The sequence below is a fragment of the Neovison vison genome, chromosome 5, assembly GCF_020171115.1.
Source record: "Neovison vison isolate M4711 chromosome 5, ASM_NN_V1, whole genome shotgun sequence".
NCBI classification, from domain to species: domain Eukaryota; kingdom Metazoa; phylum Chordata; class Mammalia; order Carnivora; family Mustelidae; genus Neogale; species Neogale vison.
Window position 1 is genome coordinate 39,648,137 of NC_058095.1, and position 18,513 is coordinate 39,666,649.

General features: G+C 47.4%; 1 protein-coding gene and 1 long non-coding RNA gene across 2 annotated transcripts in view; one reads left to right on the forward strand and one right to left on the reverse strand.

Moving 5' to 3' along the window:
* The first annotated feature begins 16,431 nt into the window (after window positions 1-16,431).
* LOC122906547 lies at window positions 16,432-17,305 on the forward strand. The gene is made up of 2 exons (XR_006384561.1): window positions 16,432-16,469; window positions 17,000-17,305. It is a non-coding gene; the product is annotated as an uncharacterized LOC122906547 (long non-coding RNA).
* SCPEP1 (serine carboxypeptidase 1) overlaps window positions 17,154-18,513 on the reverse strand; it is a 32,408-nt gene continuing 31,048 nt past the window's right edge. Inside the window, exon 13 of the mRNA XM_044248618.1 lies at window positions 17,154-17,751. Coding sequence (XP_044104553.1) covers window positions 17,689-17,751 — 63 coding nt within the window. The 3' untranslated portion in view covers window positions 17,154-17,688. The remainder of the gene's footprint in view (window positions 17,752-18,513) is intronic.

Below are 18,513 nucleotides of genomic sequence, written 5' to 3' on the forward strand. Positions count from 1 at the left end.
GACTCCTCTGCTAGAGAAGTTTTGGGGTTTGAAGGGGGCAAGACCTCTGCCCTGTCCGCTCCTTGGCAGTTATGGTGTCGTCCTGTGACCCAAGCACACTCATCAAATAAAATAAAGCAGGCATATGCTTTAAAAACAATCCATTTTGGGGGGGTGCACTCAGTTAACATCCAACTCTCAATTTCGGCTCAGGTCACCATCTCAGGGCATCATGAGATTGAGCTCCATGTCGGGCTCCATGCTGAGCGTGGAACCTGCTTACGATTCTCTCTCTCTCCCTCTGACCCTCCCATGTGCTCTCTCTTTCTCTCTTTCAGAAAAATAATAATAATAATCGGGGTGCCTGGGTGGTTCAGTGGGTTAAAGCCTCTGCCTTCAGCTCAGGTCATGATCCCAGGGTCCTGGGATCAAGCCCCACATTCGAGCTGTCTGCTCAGCAGGGAGTCTGCTTCCTCCTCTCTCTGCCTGCTTCTCTGCCTACTTGTGATCTCTGTCTGTCAAATAAATAAATAAAATCTTTAAAAAAATAATCATCATCATAATCCATTTTGGGGGGGCGGAAGGCAGAATAGGTAAAATAAGTTTGTTCACGCGTTGACCATTGTCCGAACAGAGTGATGGGAGCATGGTGGTTCGTTATACTATTGCCTCTATGATTGTATTTGTTTGCGATTTTCCATAATATAATTTTGCTTAAAACGGTACCTAGGGGAAAACAAACAAACAAACAACAACAACAACAAAAACAACGATACCTAGGATTTACTCTTTTCTGAAACCGGCTAGCTAGGCAAGAGCAACAGTTCATTTAATTAAGCATTAACAACCGCCAATAAGGCTGTGAAATTTAAGGCAGGAGGCAGATGTGAATTAGATGTCACCTGTATCACTTAGGATTATTTCAGTTTCAAGTGAAGGAAAATCTCACTCCAAATGGTTTAAGCAATTCATCGGATCCCGGAGGAAAAGTGGAAGAATACTTCCCCCTTCAGATGTTATTTGATACAGGGCTCAGATACGTCGTTGCTCTGGAACTCTATTCCCCCTCACTTCTTGGCTCTGCCTTGTGCCAAGTTAGCTTCACCTGCAGGTTTCCTGAGGCGTCTCCTGAGGGTCACATCGGCTCTGCTCCAAGTGCCGCAGATAAAAGGTAGCGGTTGCTGCTGGTGCCCCGGAGGGCTCTCCCCACCCAGGCACGAGTGTGCACACACTATATTGTACACCCTCGTATCCCGCCATCATCCCGTGCAGCCCGTGCACGTGGATGGCCTTCAACAAGTGCTTCTAAATGCTCCTTTGAATGGACAACTGTTGGCTAGTGCACAGCCACGGGGTGAGCCACCAGACTCAGAGGAGGAACTCCCTGCACCACCCTAGGGGGAATGGGCTTTCATTAGGCCTGTCTGGTGACGAATGTCTGTTAATTCCATGGAGGATGACACCATTGGCAGGCCTCCCCAGGGATTAGCCTTTACTAAAAACAAAAACAAAAACACCTTCCTCCATCTGTGGAGTGACAGCAGCTAATGCTGACTGAGGGTTTATTGTATGCCCTTCACACTTAACCATCACAATAACCTTATGATTCGTTTTCTTAAAAAAAAAATTTTTTTTAAGATTTTATTTATTTATTTGACAGAGATCACAAGTAGGCAGAGAGGCAGGCAGAGAGAGAGAGGAGGAAGCAGGCTCCCTGCTGAGCAGAGAGCCCGATACGGGACTCGATCCCAGGACCCAGAGATCATGACCTGAGCCGAAGGCAGCGGCTTAACCCACTGAGCCACCCAGGCGCCTCCAATTTTTTTTTTTTTAAGTAATCTCTACACCCAGTGTGGGGCTCGAACTTAACAACCCCGAGATCAAGAGTCTCATGCTCTACTGACTGAACCAGCCAGGGACCCCAATTATTATTATTATTATTATTATTATTATTGCTATTATCCCCATTTTACAAATGAGGAGATTGAGGCACAGGCCACCTGAGTAGTAGTGACCTGAGCCAGTACTGAATCCAGGTAATCTGCCTATGAGATGATTCTTTTAACTTTCCTTCCTTCCTTCCTTCCTGTCTTCATTCTCCTCCTTCTTCTCTTTCTTCTTTTTCTTTCTTTCTTTCTTTTTTTTTTTTAAATAGATTTTATTTATTTGAGAACACGAGCAGGGGAGTGGCAGGCAGAGGGATTAGTAGGCTCCCCACTGATCAGGGAGCCCAATGTGGGGCTCGATCCCAGTTACCCTGGAATCATGACCTGAGCTGAAAGCAGATGCTTAACCAACTGAGCCACCCAGGAACCTCTTTTCAACTTTTTTGCTTCCTGGTCTTAGAGATGCTTACTGGCAAGCACTCCTGGCTAAACACCAGTTTCAAGTTTTTCCTACTTCTCCAAGTTCTCTTGCAAGTCCAACTTCTCTGCCTGGCTGTTCCGTGTTTCAAGGTTCCATAGGATTCTTCCTAGGCCCCTCTCCCTCCTCACATTCTGGACTCTCCCTGGGCTTCTCATTAAGGTCATGGGGTTCAGGGGCCATCAGTAGCCCGGGTAGCATTTGACTACATGCAACAGAAAAAGTGACTATACTAGTTTAACCACATGGGGGCTTTTTTTTCTAGGAAGACTGAAAACACGTGATGGGGGGCTGGCACAGCAGCTCTACAATGTCATCGTTGTCCCAGGGACCTTCATCCTCACGTGTAGCTTGCATTTACGTGCTCTTTTTGCCTTATATCACACGACAGTTGCTCTGCCTCTAGCAAGTTTACATTCTGGGCCAACAGGGGAAAGACAAAAATGCACCCAAGTCTCATCTATCCCTTTATATAAAGTATCCTGGTAGTCTATCTACCTACTTCTGCTTACCACTCACTGGGCAGAGCTGGCCATTCTGAGCAGCCAGGAGGTCGGGGAAGGTATCTTTAACTAGGCACACTGTCCTCTGAACAAATTTAAGACTGATGGAACGGAGAGAACTTACATAGATACAATGGAATATCATTCAGCCTCGAGAAAGAAGGAAATCCAGCCATTTACAACAGCATGGATGGACTTTGAGGGTAGCAGAAGAGAAATGCTGTATGATATCACTTACACGTGGAATTTTAAAAAGCTGAACTCATGAAAACAGAAGGTAGACTGGTAGCTACCAGGGATTGGGAGATGGGAGATGGGGAGACATTTAAGTTTACAAACTTGCAACTAGTAAGTAAGTTCTGGAGAGTTAATGCATAACATAACTCTCCAGATCATTCAACGATATGAATGAAGCTGCATTACAAGCTTCAAAGTTGCAAAGAGACTAGATCTTAAATGTTCTCCCCAGGAAGAAATGGTAATTACATGACATGAAAGAAGTGTTACCTCATGGATACTACAGTAATCACATCGCAATGTACAAATGTAGCAAGCCAACATGTTGCACACTTTAAATTTACACACTGTTATATCTATTGCATCTCCATTAGAAAATAAGAAGAGAATAACTATCGGAAGGACAGGCAACCAGCATGCCACTGATACACCACTGATCCCAAATTAACAGTTCTATTTCAGACCCCTGCACAAACTGAAGGTGAGTTCTGTCCCCTAGTGCCAGAGCATTATTATCCTCAGTCTCCTCTACCCTAGGCCTACACTCACCACTTTAATTAGGGTCGAGCTTTGTTGATCTTTGACACCATCTGTTATGAAGGCACACATTCTCTGCCCTTTCCTGGAAGGGTCTTTTTTTTTTTTTTTTGGAAGGGTCTTCTTGATTCTCAAATACCTCTTCTTTTCTATTGCAAATCAAAAGCTATGGTTCCTAATCCTTCTTTCTTTTTTTCTTTTTAAGTAGTCTCTACACACAACCCTGAGATCAAGAGTAGTATGCTCTACCAACTGAGCCAGCCAGATGCCCCTACTTGCATTATTTTAACAGTTCCAATCCGTCCTTCCTTCATTCATTTAAAGTAGGCTCCAGGGGTGCCTGGGTGGCTCAGTCGGTTAAGCGGCTGCCTTGGCTCCTGTCCTGATGCCGGGGTCCTGGGATCAAGCCCTGCATCAAGCTCCCTTCTTAGAAGCTTCCTCTCCCTCTGCTTGCTCAGGCTCAGTCTCTCTCTCACTTTCTCAAATAAATAAATAAAATATTTTTTTAAAAAGTGGGCTCCATAAAAAAATATAAATTAATTAATTAATTAATAAAAAGCAGGCTCCTTGCCCAATGTGGGGCTTGAACCCATGACCCCGAGATCAAGAGTCGGATGCCCCTGGGTCTGAGCCAGCTAGGCGCAGCTCTCCAGGCATTTTAGATGACCCTGGATGATCTGGTGAAGGATCATAAACTCAGTAAGATAGAGAAGAAAATCACAAGGATTAACATTTCAAAATATTATCTTGCTGTAGATAAGAATGCCTGTGGCAGTCAATGTAAAGAGAATCTAACATAAAGACAAATGACATAAACCATTGTAAATCAACTTCATAGAATTACTCTGAGTCCAGAAAATGAGAACCATAACATTTACACAAGTATCTGGAAAAGTTGTTGTTTTATTTACTCTTGCTGATTTATTAGAAAAGGATATGACTCAGGAACAGCCAAATGGAAGGAATGCACAGGGCGGGGTATGGGGTGAGGGGCGGGGAGCTTCCGTGTCCTCCCTGGGTATGTCACCCTCCCAGCATCTCGATCTGTTCACCAATCTGGAAGCTCTCAACCCTGGAGAATTTTCTGTGCAATACTCTTCAATGAAAAACAGGGTAGGGCATGAAATAGAAACACATGATGTTTAAAAACATATCAAAATTAAATTTCTGTAGCAATCAAAATCGGACGAGCTTATACTTCATCTCTCTAAACTGATTTCCAAATAGATAAAATGGGACAATTTTTTTTTAAGGTGTCCAGTTCATGAGGTCAGGGTAGAGAATAAATAAGACAAATAATGCCTGTAAACACTTGGCCCAGCATTTCATATGGGGCAAGTGCTCAATCAATGTTAGTTGTTAGCACGGTATGGCGGTCAGATATGAAATTTTATTTTATATTTTTAAAAAATATTTTATTTATTTGATAGAGAGAAATCAGAACTAGGCAGAGAGGCAGGCAGAGAGAGAGGAGGAAGCAGGCTCCCCGCTGAGCAGAGAGCCTGATGCTGGGCTGGATCCCAGGACCCTGGGATCATGACCTGAGCCGAAGGCAGAGGCTTTAACCCACTGAGCCACCCAGGTGCCCCAGATATGAAATTTAATACGATAAGGCAGGAAGAGCACATTTTTATGTTTTGCAAAATTATTTCAAGGTCAAACATTTTTAAGAAAAAAACAATCATAAGAAACTTGTTTCGCTTAATAAAACACCAAAGTGTCTGCTGATGACCTGATCAGAGTCCTACGTATCTCCTGCAAGACGGGACAAGTCAAGAAACAATTCCTCAAGACCCTAATGAGATAATGGAAACGATGCAACCAAGTTTGGTTCCCAGTTAGGTTGATGCGGTTTGCCGTGTTGTTGGGGCATGGGACCAACAGCCAAGAAAGAATTCTTGAGACATCTTTGGTGCAAAACGGTGGTTTTATAGAACAGGACCTGTGGGCAGAAAGAGAGGTTGCTCTAGGACTGTGGGGAGCAACAGATTATATACTTTGGGATTGGGGAAGTAAGACAAAGGGAAGCTCTGAAAGGACTTTGATATGCTAAAGAAGATTCACCCAACTTGGGATGTCTGGCTAAGGTTGTTTTTTCCCTCCAGCAAGGCATTCACGTGAAGATGGCTGGGAGTTCCCTGGAGGAAGGTTCTACTCGGTCGACCTCTAGTATTTATCCGTGGGCTACAGGTTATATGGACATTTCATTTTATCTACATTTCTTTCTGCCTTTGTTTCCCGTATCAGGTCCTGCTAAAGATCAAACAGGGGATACAAAGAAGGCGCGCCTGGCAGGAGGGTATCCTGAGAGGTGGGTGGAGGAGGAGGTATGTGGTTTCTCATCAAGACGGCCGCCAGCGTCTGGGAGGGACCACATGGCGCGGGAAATCTGACATCACCAAAGGCCCAAATGGCACTGGACACGTATTTCTCCCTTTCTTCCATAGGCTCCATGCTCCAACGTGATGCTGACAATTTAGTTCAGTGCAGCACAGATACATCTAGTGTTCTTTGTATCCAGGGACTTGGGATACAGAGATGAGTAAGACAACTTCTGTTCCCCTGAAGTGCTCTCCAGCCCGCTGGGGGAAATGGATAACGGTGATTGCGGGGAGTCCGTCCTTCGTCAGAAGCTGCCCCAGGTGACAGAGAGTTTTAGCGATCTGGGTAGGACATGGAGGGGAAGTCGGAGAGGACCTGTCCAGGTAGTTGAAGTTTTCTAAGATGGAAGACAAATTCATTTTAAGGCAGAGAAAGCTTTTAGTTCTAGCACATTCAACCTATTATGCCCCAATAATGGGCCCGTGATTAAAGGAGCGAGACTGATATAAAGCGAAGGTCAAGCAAAGCTTTATTTCGCACCAAGCATCAAGAATCTAACCGAATGTTCGGGGCCACACCTCTTACAAGAGAGGGCGACCCTTCTCTGTTTCACAGTCCAGCTTTTAAGGGCAAAGGCCATGCGGTCGGGCCTGGCCACACACAGGTGACCAATGAGATTGTAACACACACAGGAAACTCCACAGTGATGCTAGGTGACCAGTTGAGTTACAATTTACCCTAGTAGACATTTGGATCAGCCTATTACACCTTGGTTGGGATTGGCGCCAAAAAGGCTCCCAAAGGGCGGGGCCAGACTCCTTGGTAACCAGGGAGACAGTATGCATCCCCCCACTGATCAGATATCTCCACCTGGCCTGACCCACCCTGTATCTAGGCTTTGTGACCTGTAGCTGCTTTCTGGGACTTGTCTCCAAGTAAATCCCCTGGGGGAAGGGGAGCAGGGACAGTTTTTAAACAGGTCCTTACACAACCTCCAACCTGTTGATTATCTACACCCCTGCATGGATATGGACTTCCGTAATGTCCCACCTGGCAGCAGGAGCCCTACGTCAAAGTGCAGTTCCATGTGAGAAAAGCCCTCCTTCCTGCTGTCGCTGAGGTCACTGCTCCCAAGGATCCCACCACGGGGAACCTCATCTGCTAGGAGAGCTGTAAAAAAAGTGGCACATGTAAGGAGCCCAAGTTTCTGGAAGGAGGAAATGTGGCACATTTTCATAAACAGATGAGGCAAAAAGTGGGTGTCATCCTGGAATGTTGAAATCCCAGCCAAAGCAAGTGAGGTAGGTCGAAGCCTGCAACAGAGCCAACTCCAGGGGGCCAAGAATGCAGCTCGGGGGCCACACTTCACAATCCGGAGGAATTCCGTGGGCTCCTTCCTCTGTCCCTGCCCTGGAATGCTAGTCAGCCAGCCATCTAATGAACAGGGAAGGCCTGCCCTGTACCAGGGACACCAGGACATCATCACAAGAAGCCTGAGGATTACAAAGTACAGGGAGAGTGCTAGGAAGGCAAGGGAGGGGACTCTTAACCTAGTCTGGGGGACCAGAGAAGGCTTCTGGGAAGGGGTTCTGTTTCCGCTGAGACCTGAAAGGGAAGGAAGGAAGCAGCCAGGTGGGGAGGAACAGGAGGTGGTTCAGCAAGAAGACATGTGACCGTTGCAGTGCTGAGTGCTGGGGTGAGGAGGAGAAATGCCTCTTCCCTAGTTCTGGTTTTAAGTCTTCCCTGAAGACTCCTGGCCTCTGGCCCTCCCTTAGTCCTCCCCAGGTGAGTTATTTGATGGGGATCTGTTTTGCGATGGTCTGGGTGATGTGAGGCCAGCAGCTAGGAATGCCTGGGGGCAGTCCCCTGAACCCCTACTCCTGCTGCGGGCCTCCCCTCCTCCCCGTGGAGGCCTCCTGGCAACCAGGCTGCAAAACACACCTCCCATGACCTACAGGGAACCTTAACAAAACCAGGTTTGTTATTCACAGAAGCCCTGGAGAGGACACAGTGGCTTCAGGACCATGCTCAGAGGTCAGGGGTAAAGAGAGCGCAGCAGACCTGGGATTCTGCCTTTCGGGCTTGAGGATCGGGGCGGAGGGTTTCACGAGTTCACTCTTCGCTGGTAGATTTAAAGCAAAGTTCTGAAGTTCTAACGCAGTGCACAGCGATTACAGTCAGTTGTACTATAAAGTTTAAAGTGGCTAAGAAACATAGATCTTAACTGTTTTCACCACACACACACACACACAATTATGTGACATGACAGAAGTGTTGGTTAACGTTGCAGAGTGTGATATATAAATGTATCACATGAACATGTCGTGTGCCTAGAGCTTACATAAAGCTGCACATCAATTATATCTTGATGGAAAAAAGAAAAGGAAAAACTTAAAAAAAAAACCAAAAACCAGCAGCATAAGAGTGAGAATTAGAGCACAGGAAGGGAAAGGCAGGGTCCCTCATGGGGCCAGGTACGCAGGTCACCCAGGGTGCTCTAGAAGGGGAATGTCGTGGACGGGACCGGGCGGCCTGGCACGTGCCGTCTGCATGTATCGTCAGCAGTGTGTTATTGGAGACGGATGTCTTTGAGAGGGAAGCCTTGAAATTCGAAGCCTTAGTTAATGGCAGGCGCTCCTGTGACAGTCTAAAAAGCTACCTGTCGGACCCTGACGCTATGCTATCATTCAAAGTTTAGTGCAGGCAGCAGAAAGCTCTCTCAGTGTTTTGGGTAGAAAGGGGTTGACAGGTATCCGTGCTTTCATCATTGGAAAGACTGGAAGGAGGGGAAGAGGGGCTCAAGGATAAGGTCTTGGGAGACTTTTTTTTGGGGAGACTCCCCAAAGCCCAGAAGAAATGGCCCATGAGTGGAGCTACTACTTCCCAGCCCTCTGCTGGGCTGCTAACTGAACACAGACCTCCACAGCTGCAAGTCGGGAACCCGGACGCCTTAGTCAAGACGCTGCCACAACAGCCTGTTGTTATGCGCCAAAAATGGGTGCTGGAAGGTCGCCGCAGAAAAGTCTCACGTCTCCACACGATGACTTGGCGGCAACAACAAAATCAAAAGAGGCTGCCATCAAATCTGCACCTGTTTCCAACCAGAAGCCTTGCTACAAAGGAGCCTGTGACTACAGTTTTTGGCTTTCTGAACTCTGTTGTCAGAAAGGAGCCTTTGACGGTGGGCTGGAGGTTGGAAGAGTTGAGCCACAGTGCATCACAGTGGGGTACACACACTGGTCTCCATTTCTTGACTGGGTAGATCCAGTCTAGCATAGGTCCTGGATCTCAGGATTTGGTTTTTCTTTTTCTCTCTCTACTGGGATGAGTGGGAGGTGGTGTCTGCTCTACACATGCCACCTTTCCCTGAGATGGGCTGGTCCAAGGTCAAGAGTGGGGACGGTGAGGTAGCAAGTAGACTTTGATTCAAACACTGAGCTATGTCCTCCAATCTATTTCAGTCTTCTTACCTGCTGACTTTGTTCTTTTGTTTTTTGTTTTCAATTGTTTCAGAATGTGGGTAGGGAAGAAGAATACAATTTACAGGGTCCTCCCCAAAACCCATCTTCTAATATGCTGCAAAGAGCAAAGAGCTGGGGGTAGAGAGACACAAAATGAGACTGAAGAGGATGATTCTGTTAGGTCTTCTGGGTTTACTTAAGGATTGTGGATTTGAACACAAGGCCACGAGAAAGCATTGGAGAAGCATATCTGAAGGGATGAGCCTAAAGTCAAAATGCATCAGGGGTGCCTGGGTCGCTCAGCCTGATAAGCATCTGCCTTCCGCTCGGGTCATGATCACGGGGTGCTGGGATCAAGCCCCGTGTCAAGCTCCTTGCTCAGCAGGAAGCCTGCTCTGCCCCTTACCCCTACTCATGCTCTCTCTCACTCTCACTCTCAAATAAATAAAATCTTTTTAAAAATGCACTAAAAGGACAAAGAAGCAAAAAAGGGAGAAAATCATTGTAGGATGTACAAAGAGTTGGTTTCCTTATTCTGCCCCTTATGGACTGTGTGACCTCTGGGTCTCAGTTTCTTCATCTGTAAACTGGACATAATTAAATCTTTATCTTGGGAGAACAAAAAGGGGAAACTGCTTAGGATGGCGCTTGCCAGAAAAAGGTTGAATCTGAATCCAAATCCGACACTGTAATCACTAGTGAAGCAAGTTCAGAAAATGAATTTGGATGAACACAGAGTAACCTAAAGCACCCTCTCTCTGGGACCAAACCCCCAGCAATGAGTGTGTTGGAGAGTATTTGAAACTTTACACGGTGGTTCCACACTTACATTCGGGAGTTGCCACTCATAGCCGTGGGATCTCGGCCAGGTGATGTGATCTATTCAAGCCTAGGTATTCTCTTCTTTAAAATGGCACCAAATTATTGAACTTCACCAGAAGCCTGGGGGAATTAGATGTGAAAATCCACACAAAGCATCTGGTTTAGAATAAATGTTCAAAGGCTATGAACGGGTTTCGTGTTATCTGTTGTTGATCTGGACCGAACTGTCCGCGGAGCAGCAGGCGTGAGACACAGCTCCGCCCTTCACGGCAGGAATGCAGTGTGGTGCAAAGTGAGTGGAAGCAATTCCTCCTATTCCTCCCACCTGTGAGATGGACCGTGAGTCTGGCAGATGTCAGGACCAACGGAAAACAGCCTGCAAGGTTGTGTGATCACCATGCTCTCTCCATGGACCCTGCTCCTGACAAGAAGCGATCTGAGGTGAAGAACGACAGAAGCAAGTATGAGAAGACGCAGTGTCGACCCACCATGACAGCCAGCTTCTAAATGATTCCCGACGATAGTCCAGCGCCTGGCACCCGTGCTCTTCCGTAATGCCCTCTGCTGCAGTGTGGGCTGGACCTGCTGACCTGACCTTGCCCCCGAATGCATGCTTGTGATGAGCTAGACTGTCGAGATCAGCTATACGAGACGGTGATCTTGATCTTGCCCGCACTCCGACTCCTCTCTTGCTTGCTCCGATGAAGCAAGCTGCCGCACCGTGAGCTGCCCTAGAGAGAGGTTCCCAGGGCAAGTAACGGGGGGAGGCCCTCAGTCCAACAGCCCGGGAGGAACTGAATCTCGCCGACAACCTCCTGAGTGAGCTTGGAAGCACGTGCTGCCCCACTGCTGTCTCGAGGTCTTAACTGCAAGCCCGGCCAACACCTTGCTGGCACCCTCGTGAGAGACCCTCAAGCACAGGACCCAGCGAAGCCATACCCAGGTTCTTGACCCACACAAGCTATCAGATAGTACACGTTATAAGTCACAGTCTATGGGTAATTTATAATGCAGCAGTACAGAACTAATACACCCAGCAAATAAGTCCCTAGGTCTCTCCTGACTTCGCTTCTTCACCAAAGGGGTTGGTCCATCCTGCAGCAGGAAACACAACAAAATCTGAGTGTTTCTGCCATTAGTAGGCCACGGGGAATATGTTTCCAGTAATTACTGCGCAACCAGTGAGCATCCACTTCCCTCAGGCAGCAGACACACTAAATGGGTCACATAGATCCACAATATCCAATTTTCCTGAATAAGAACTAAGTGGAAAACCTAAGAAATAACCAGATGAACTGGATGGGGAATTAGAGGATTCCCATAACCTCATTCAGACAGATGGAGGCACCAAAAAGGAAACGTGAACATGAGAAACACACACAGAAACTGAAACTCGAGAAGTTAATGCGAGATACGAAAGATACATGAGGAACATTCTTTTGAAGGTTTGTACTAGGAAAGTCGAAATACTTTGTTCCGTCTCAAGGAGATTAGAGCAAACACAGAGTCCAGGAAATGGGAAACGAAGAAGCAGACAAGGAGACTTCGGTCAAAGGTGAAACAGCCGCTGCCATAACTGAGGAAGAAAAGGAGAAAGATAACTAAAGAAAACAAAAGCGCTTTAGAAATGTCAAAACCTGACCAAATTTGGGGCACCTGGCTGGCTCAGTTGGAGAGCGTACGACTGTTGATCTCAGGGTTGTGAGCTCAAACCACAGGCTGGGTGTAGACAGGACTCAAATAAATAAAGCGTAGGGGCGCCTGGGTGGCTCAGTTGGTTGGGTGTCTGTCTTTGGCTCAGGTCGTGATCCCAGGCTCTTGGGATCGAGCCCCGCATCGGGCTCCCTGCTCAGCGGGGAGCCTGCTTCTCCTTCTCCTTCTGCTGCTCCCCCTGCTTGTGCTCTCTCTCTGGCTCAAAGAAATAAAATCTTTAAAAAAAAATAAACTTAAAAAAAAAAAAAGACCCCCCCCAAATTGACCAGAGTTTACCAGACATTAAAGTATAGTGTTGTTAATGTCGTCTTGTTTTTCCCAGCTCTTTTTTTTTTTTTAAGATTTTATTTATTTACTTGATAGCGAGAGCGTGAGAGAGAGAGCATGAGAAGGGGGAGTGTCAGAGGGAGAAGCAGACTCCCCGCTGAGCAGGGAGCCCAATGCGGGACTCGGTCCCGGGACTCCAGGATCATGACCTGAGGCAAAGGCAGTCACTCAACCAACGGAGCCACGCAGGGGCCTCTTTCCCAGCTCTTTTTAAGATATAATTAACACAGTGTGTGAATTTTAGGTGTACACTATTGATCTGATACATTTATAAGTTACAAAATGATTAGCACCATGTTAGCAGGTAGTAACCTGCTGATGGCCGTCTCCATTAAAAGCACCCAGAATGGGGACGCCAGGGTGGCTCAGTTGGTTAAGCGTCAGACTCTTGATTTTGGCTCGTGTCATAATCTCAGGGCTGTGAGATCATGCTCCCCCTCGGGATCTGTGCTTAGCACAGAAATTGCTTGAGACTCTCTCTCCTCTCTCCCTCCCTCTCCCGCTGCCCCTCTCCCTTCACTCTCTCAAAAAAACAAAAACAAAAACACAAAAAAGCTCACTACATTATCGGGCAAAATTAAATAAAAACTATACACATCAGTGTACCATCTAAAGTTACCAACCTACAAGATTAAACAAAGACGTGTCCAGCATCCAGGTATCAAAATTAACCGTTTACAAAAGTAAAACAAAAACAAAAACAAAAAAACCCAAAACCCAAAGTCATGTTGGTTTCAAATTTCTCAGCAACAGCTGAGGCCAACAACGAAGGCGAGATGTGACCCAGGGCTCCACATCCGATTAAGCTGCTGCTCACAGGGACAGAACAGAAAGGCATTCTCACAGAAGCAGATTCCAGTTGTGGGAACTCTGAATCTAACTTATGGAATCCGTCAGGATTCGACCAGAGAAGTGGAACCGTGTGCGTGCACGTGCGCATATATGTACCTGTGCATGCGTGTGTGGGGATTTGACTCATGCAGTGTGGGAGCGGGGTAGGCAGCTTTCACAATGTGATGCTGGGGATTGAGGGACACAGGGCTACCAGTCAGGAAGGGACGGTAAAGTAGAGAAAGGAAAAGAGCACTCTGGATCCGGTGAGCTGGAGTCCATGAGGACAGTCCCTGGGACAGAAACTCGTGTCATCACAGAGCTAAGCACACTCACCTGGCCCAAGAGGCAGAGACACTCCAGGAAGATCCAAGAGAATGTGAAGCCGTGGCAGGCCTGGCTGCGGAGGGGCTGAGGCAGCAGAGAAATGACAGCACTTTGAGCTAAAATTGGCTGCTGTCTCATTTCCAGCCTCCGAATCTCCATGAGAATCTCTAGTCTTGTGGGCCGTTCTAATAAAAAACATACAGAAAAGATAGTTCTGGAAAAATATAATTTGGCCTCGGCAAGTGGAAACATTACAAAGATGCCATGGTCCATCCCTTTCCAACTTGGCACCAGGATACGTTGCCTTAAACCACACTTACTCTCCAAATAAAGACAGTCCAGAACCACACTTGTGTATAACACAACACAATATCCCCAATACGGCCAAAACCACACTGACCTTCTCTAGCACCAGACCCAGCACCAGAGACCCTGGTTTGTCTCTGGAGAATGGGCATTCTCTTCCAAGCTGGTTCATATTCCCTTTTTGACATCTTGATACTTAAATACTTACACAGAACATTATTCATTATGAGCACATCTTAAATTAGAAAATAAAGGATTGAGAGATTTTAAAAATTTGGTTAATATTTATTAAAATATATTCACACCACCATAAAGGAGAAATACCCATACTATTACAGTCTTTTCTACAACAGGTCATGAGGTCACAGATCGTGTTTGTAACTACCATCATTTACCACTTATTCCTTAATCCTTTGTCCTCAGCAAGGACCTCGGTTCATCATAGTTCCTCACCTGGTGGAATGATCCAAACCTCTGTGGAAGGTGTGAGCCATTGCCAGTATAAATTGGGTTATTACTGTTTTCCTTTTACTTGAGTCAGAGGCTATGGGAGTGCTATAAGGTACTGCCAAGGATCTCTGGCATTCTCCCTCATTATCCCTACTGTGTAGTAACAACCCAATTTCCCTTTGATAGGATCAGTCACCCCAGCCTGTCCTATGCCTGTTTATTCAGTGCCCAAAGACACCAGATGGCAGCTTCCAAGTCCACTTCAAGGCAATCTTTCCTGTGTGTCCTGGGGAAAGCATTTCTCCCTTTATAACTAAGACTTCTAGACCAGTAGAGGCTCAAGCTGTAGGAATGAGAAGCAAAAATTTGACTACCAGATCAACAGGGCTGATAGGGAGAGGAGTAACTCTTCATTTTTCTGCCTTGATTCCTAGACTCCCAGATCCAGGGTGCGGGAGAAGCAGGATGCCGACGGACAGCATGTACCGCATGCTGAAGGACTCGGCCTCAGTCCTGCGAGGGATCCCCATCTAGCTGGTACTGTGGTTGCTCACTCAGCCAAGTGTCAGCGCAGTTGCTTCAGGATGGTGGGGGAACATGGTAAAACCAGCGAATGCCAAGAGCATGAACCCACTTCTGCATTCTGTGTGCTGCGAATACCATGATGGCGGGTGGCACATTCTCTAAGGCCAGAGATGGCAGTTTTGGCAGAGGCATTGTGGGCAGAGACGGCGTGTCTATGTCCCCGGCAAGTGTCAGTTCCAGTAAGATCAACCCGCTGCCTTTTTCGTAATGAACGTGGTCCCATGTCATCAACCTGACACCGGGTAGCTGGCTGATCCCTCCGGGCACGGGCGCCGTGTCAGGGGCTCAGCATTGTCCCTCGCGCTGGCAGTTGAGGCAGTCGGCAGCAGCTGTAGCCAGGTTAGTCTTGGTGAGCACGAGTCCGCTGCTGTCGCTATGGCCACTTCGGTTGACACTGAGCCCACAGGTGTTGCTGGGGAAAGAGGCTGTTCCATGTCCACGGAACGGGCGATTCTCGCCATCTGATTATTAAAGATCTTCCTCTACCCTTTGGTGAGCATTCACCTGGAACACAAGTTAGCTTCATAACCTGCCATTCAGAAGTCCATCCTCGTACCTCTTCCTCAGGCCTTGTGATTTTTCAGTTGTGTTCATTCCAAGTTCAGCTACCCAGCCAAATGATGCCTTGGTGTGGACCCTTTCTTCGGACCACCTCTCCTTTCCGGCAAAATGAACAATCAGGTACCTTGTTCCAAGTTCTGTCCACTGGGAGGACTTCCACTCTGTCCACTCCCAGGTGATGCATGCCCACCATGCAGAACAATCTGTAAATGAAGCCCCAGATGTCCTTCCCATGTGAACTGATCCCAGAAAATTTCCCATGAAGGCATGGCTGTGGGTTGAGAAAGAATGTATATAACAGCAGGAGGAGGGCTTTGGGCATTGTGGAATTGGTGCTAGGATCTTTTTTTTTTTTAAGATTTTATTTATTGGGGCGCCTGGGTGGCTCAGTGGGTTAAAGCCTCTGCCTTCGGCTCGGGTCATGATCCCAGGGTCCTGGGATCGAGCCCCGCATCGGGCTCTCTGCTTGGCGGGGAGCCTGCTTCCTCCTCTCTCCCTCTGCCTGCCTCTCTGCCTACTTGTGATCTCCCTCTGTCAAATAAATAAATAAAACCTTTAAAAAAAAAAAGATTTTATTTATTTATTTGACAAGCAGAGACCACAAGTAGGCAGAGAGGCAGGCAGAGGGCGAGAGGAGGAAGCAGGCTCCCCGCCAAGCAGAGAGCCCGATGCGGGGCTCGATCCCAGGACCCTGGGATCATGACCCGAGCCGAAGGCAGAGGCTTTAAGCCACTGAGCCACCCAGGCGCCCCTGGTGATAGGATCTTAAGGCAGGAGAAGATTCATTTCCTCAGGCTGGGCTGGAAGGGCTGCGTCTAGTGGCAAAAAAAAAATGGTCAGAGGTCTCTAGCTTCACTGGAATCTGCCCGTGTGCACATCCTAATGTTCAAACTCAGATCCCTTCCCAACTAGTACCCTAACTTCTTTTCCTCTTTTTTTTTCCTCTCCCTTTTTTTTTTTTTTTTAAGTAGGCTCCATGCCCAGCATGGGGCTTGATCTTGGGACCCTGAGATCCAAAGTCTCGTACACAACTAACCGAGCCAGCCAGGTGCCCCCTAACACCCTAACTTCTATGAAAGCGATCCTGTGAGGCTGGGAATTCAACTGTGTTGTAATTCAGTGCCAGAAGGACTCACAAGACTCCGTAAGTATACTCACAGCTACCTTTTCTTCCAGCAAAGGACCCAGCAAAAGCAGCAGGAGACTATGCACTGGTGGGGTCCAGTGGGACCCAGCATAAGCCTGTCACGTTCTTCCATGTCCAAGGGCACACAGGAGTGCTTTCTTCCCAACAGCGAATCATGGTTAAGTGCGCGGTAGCCCTGCCCCAGCAGCCCTGCATTAATCTCAGGTCTGAGCCCCGGAGAGGGTCATGTAGACTTAACCCACTATTTCTTTTTTTCTAATTTAAATTCAATTAGCTAGCATATAGCACATTATTAGTTTCAAATGCATCACCTGCTATTATCACTCTATTCTCCTGGGAGGCTCTGGGTTTGGTTTTCAGAATCTCAGCCCCACAACCACAAGACAGAGTGTTTTTTTCAGGGTTGTCGCAGAGGCTATGACCTCCCTTATGCAGACCTTAAAAATCCTGACTTTTAAGTTAAAGACATCATTTTCATGTTAAAAAGGGAAGTTACAGTTCTTTGACTTAAACCATTGTGCCTTTAGGAATCTACCATACGAAAATAAGGAGGATATGTATAAAAATATAACTGTCAAGATGAATCACCAGAGCACTGTCTCTAGCAGACACACCAGGCGCTGCTCACATGAAACCGTTGTGCCTCATGGTACATCCACGAAATGGAATGCTCGGCAGCTATTAAAAATGTCACAAGAGAACATTTATTGACATGAAGAGGTGATGGGACAATTGGTATGTGTGCCAGGTAGTCAGACAACATACAGTAATGATTCCATTTCTGTAAAAAATATATATGCATATATGGCAAAAAAAAAAAAAAAAAAAAGACTTACAAGGCTGGACAGTGAAAGGGTAACCGAGCTTTTCCCAGGGAAGGGAGTAAAAGGGTGTTTATTCTGTTTACTTGTATTTCTCCCCCCCCCCCCATAAATCACGTCATTTTGTCATACCAAAATGTCAACCTATCTCAACGCTTCATTTTGATTAAAACAAATCCATCGGGAAAAAATAGGAGTTCTTCAGAAGCAGAAATAATTTCCAAGTTGCCGCGGAGACAGCGAGTGTGTTCTCAGGAGACGCGGGCGGGAACCTTCACACTGACAGGCAGGCAGGGTTCCGTGGGAGACGGGCGGGAGGCCGGTGCCTCCTACGGCTCAGGGTCCTGGCTCTGCCTCCCGGGCCCCGGGGCGGAGCAACTCACCGCCAGTCCGTCCTACTCCTGCTGAGTCACCATCCTCATCATCTTCAGAGCCATGTCCCCTTGGTCAGAAGGAACCTAGGACCAAACAGTCTCCTGAGCCCACACTCCTGGTTCTGGGTTCAGGGGCGATATCCTGAGACCCCGCTCCCAGGAGGAGTGCGGGCTCCGCAACAGCAGCCTAGGAGGACATTGCACCCGAGTGCGCCCCTTACAGGAGGGTCCCTTCTGTGGAATGAGCCCTGTGCAGGACAGAAGCTTGTCAGACTGCAGGGGTCTGAAGAGGTCAGCATTTAGGAAAGACCCTGCTGCTCCATTTGGAGCTGATCTGTTGATTCATTTTTTTTTTTAAAGATTTTATTTATTTGTCAGAGAGAGAAAGGGAGAGAGAGCGAGCACAGGCAGACAGAATGGCAGGCAGAGGGAGAAGCAGGCTCCCTGCGGAGGAAGGAGCCCGATGTGGGACTCGATCCCAGGACGCTGGGATCACGACCTGAGACGAAGCCAGCTGCTTAACCAACTGAGCCACCCAGGCGTCCCGATTCATTTATTTTTAAAGAGAGAGAGAGAGAGCGTACAAGTGCAGAGAGGGGTAGAGGGAGAGGGAGAGAGAGAGAATCCCAAGATGACTCTCCGAGGAGGTCAGAGCCTCAGCTGGGACTTGGTCCTAGGACCGTGAGATCAGGACCTGAGCGGAATTCGAGTCGGACACTTAACCCACTGAGCCCCCCAGAAGTCCCTGCTGATTTCCTTGGAAGACCTGTGCTTAAGTTACCAGGACCTAGCCTGTTCAAGGAAGAGCGGAGGTTCTAAACAATTTAAAGGATTCTCTGGGACTGG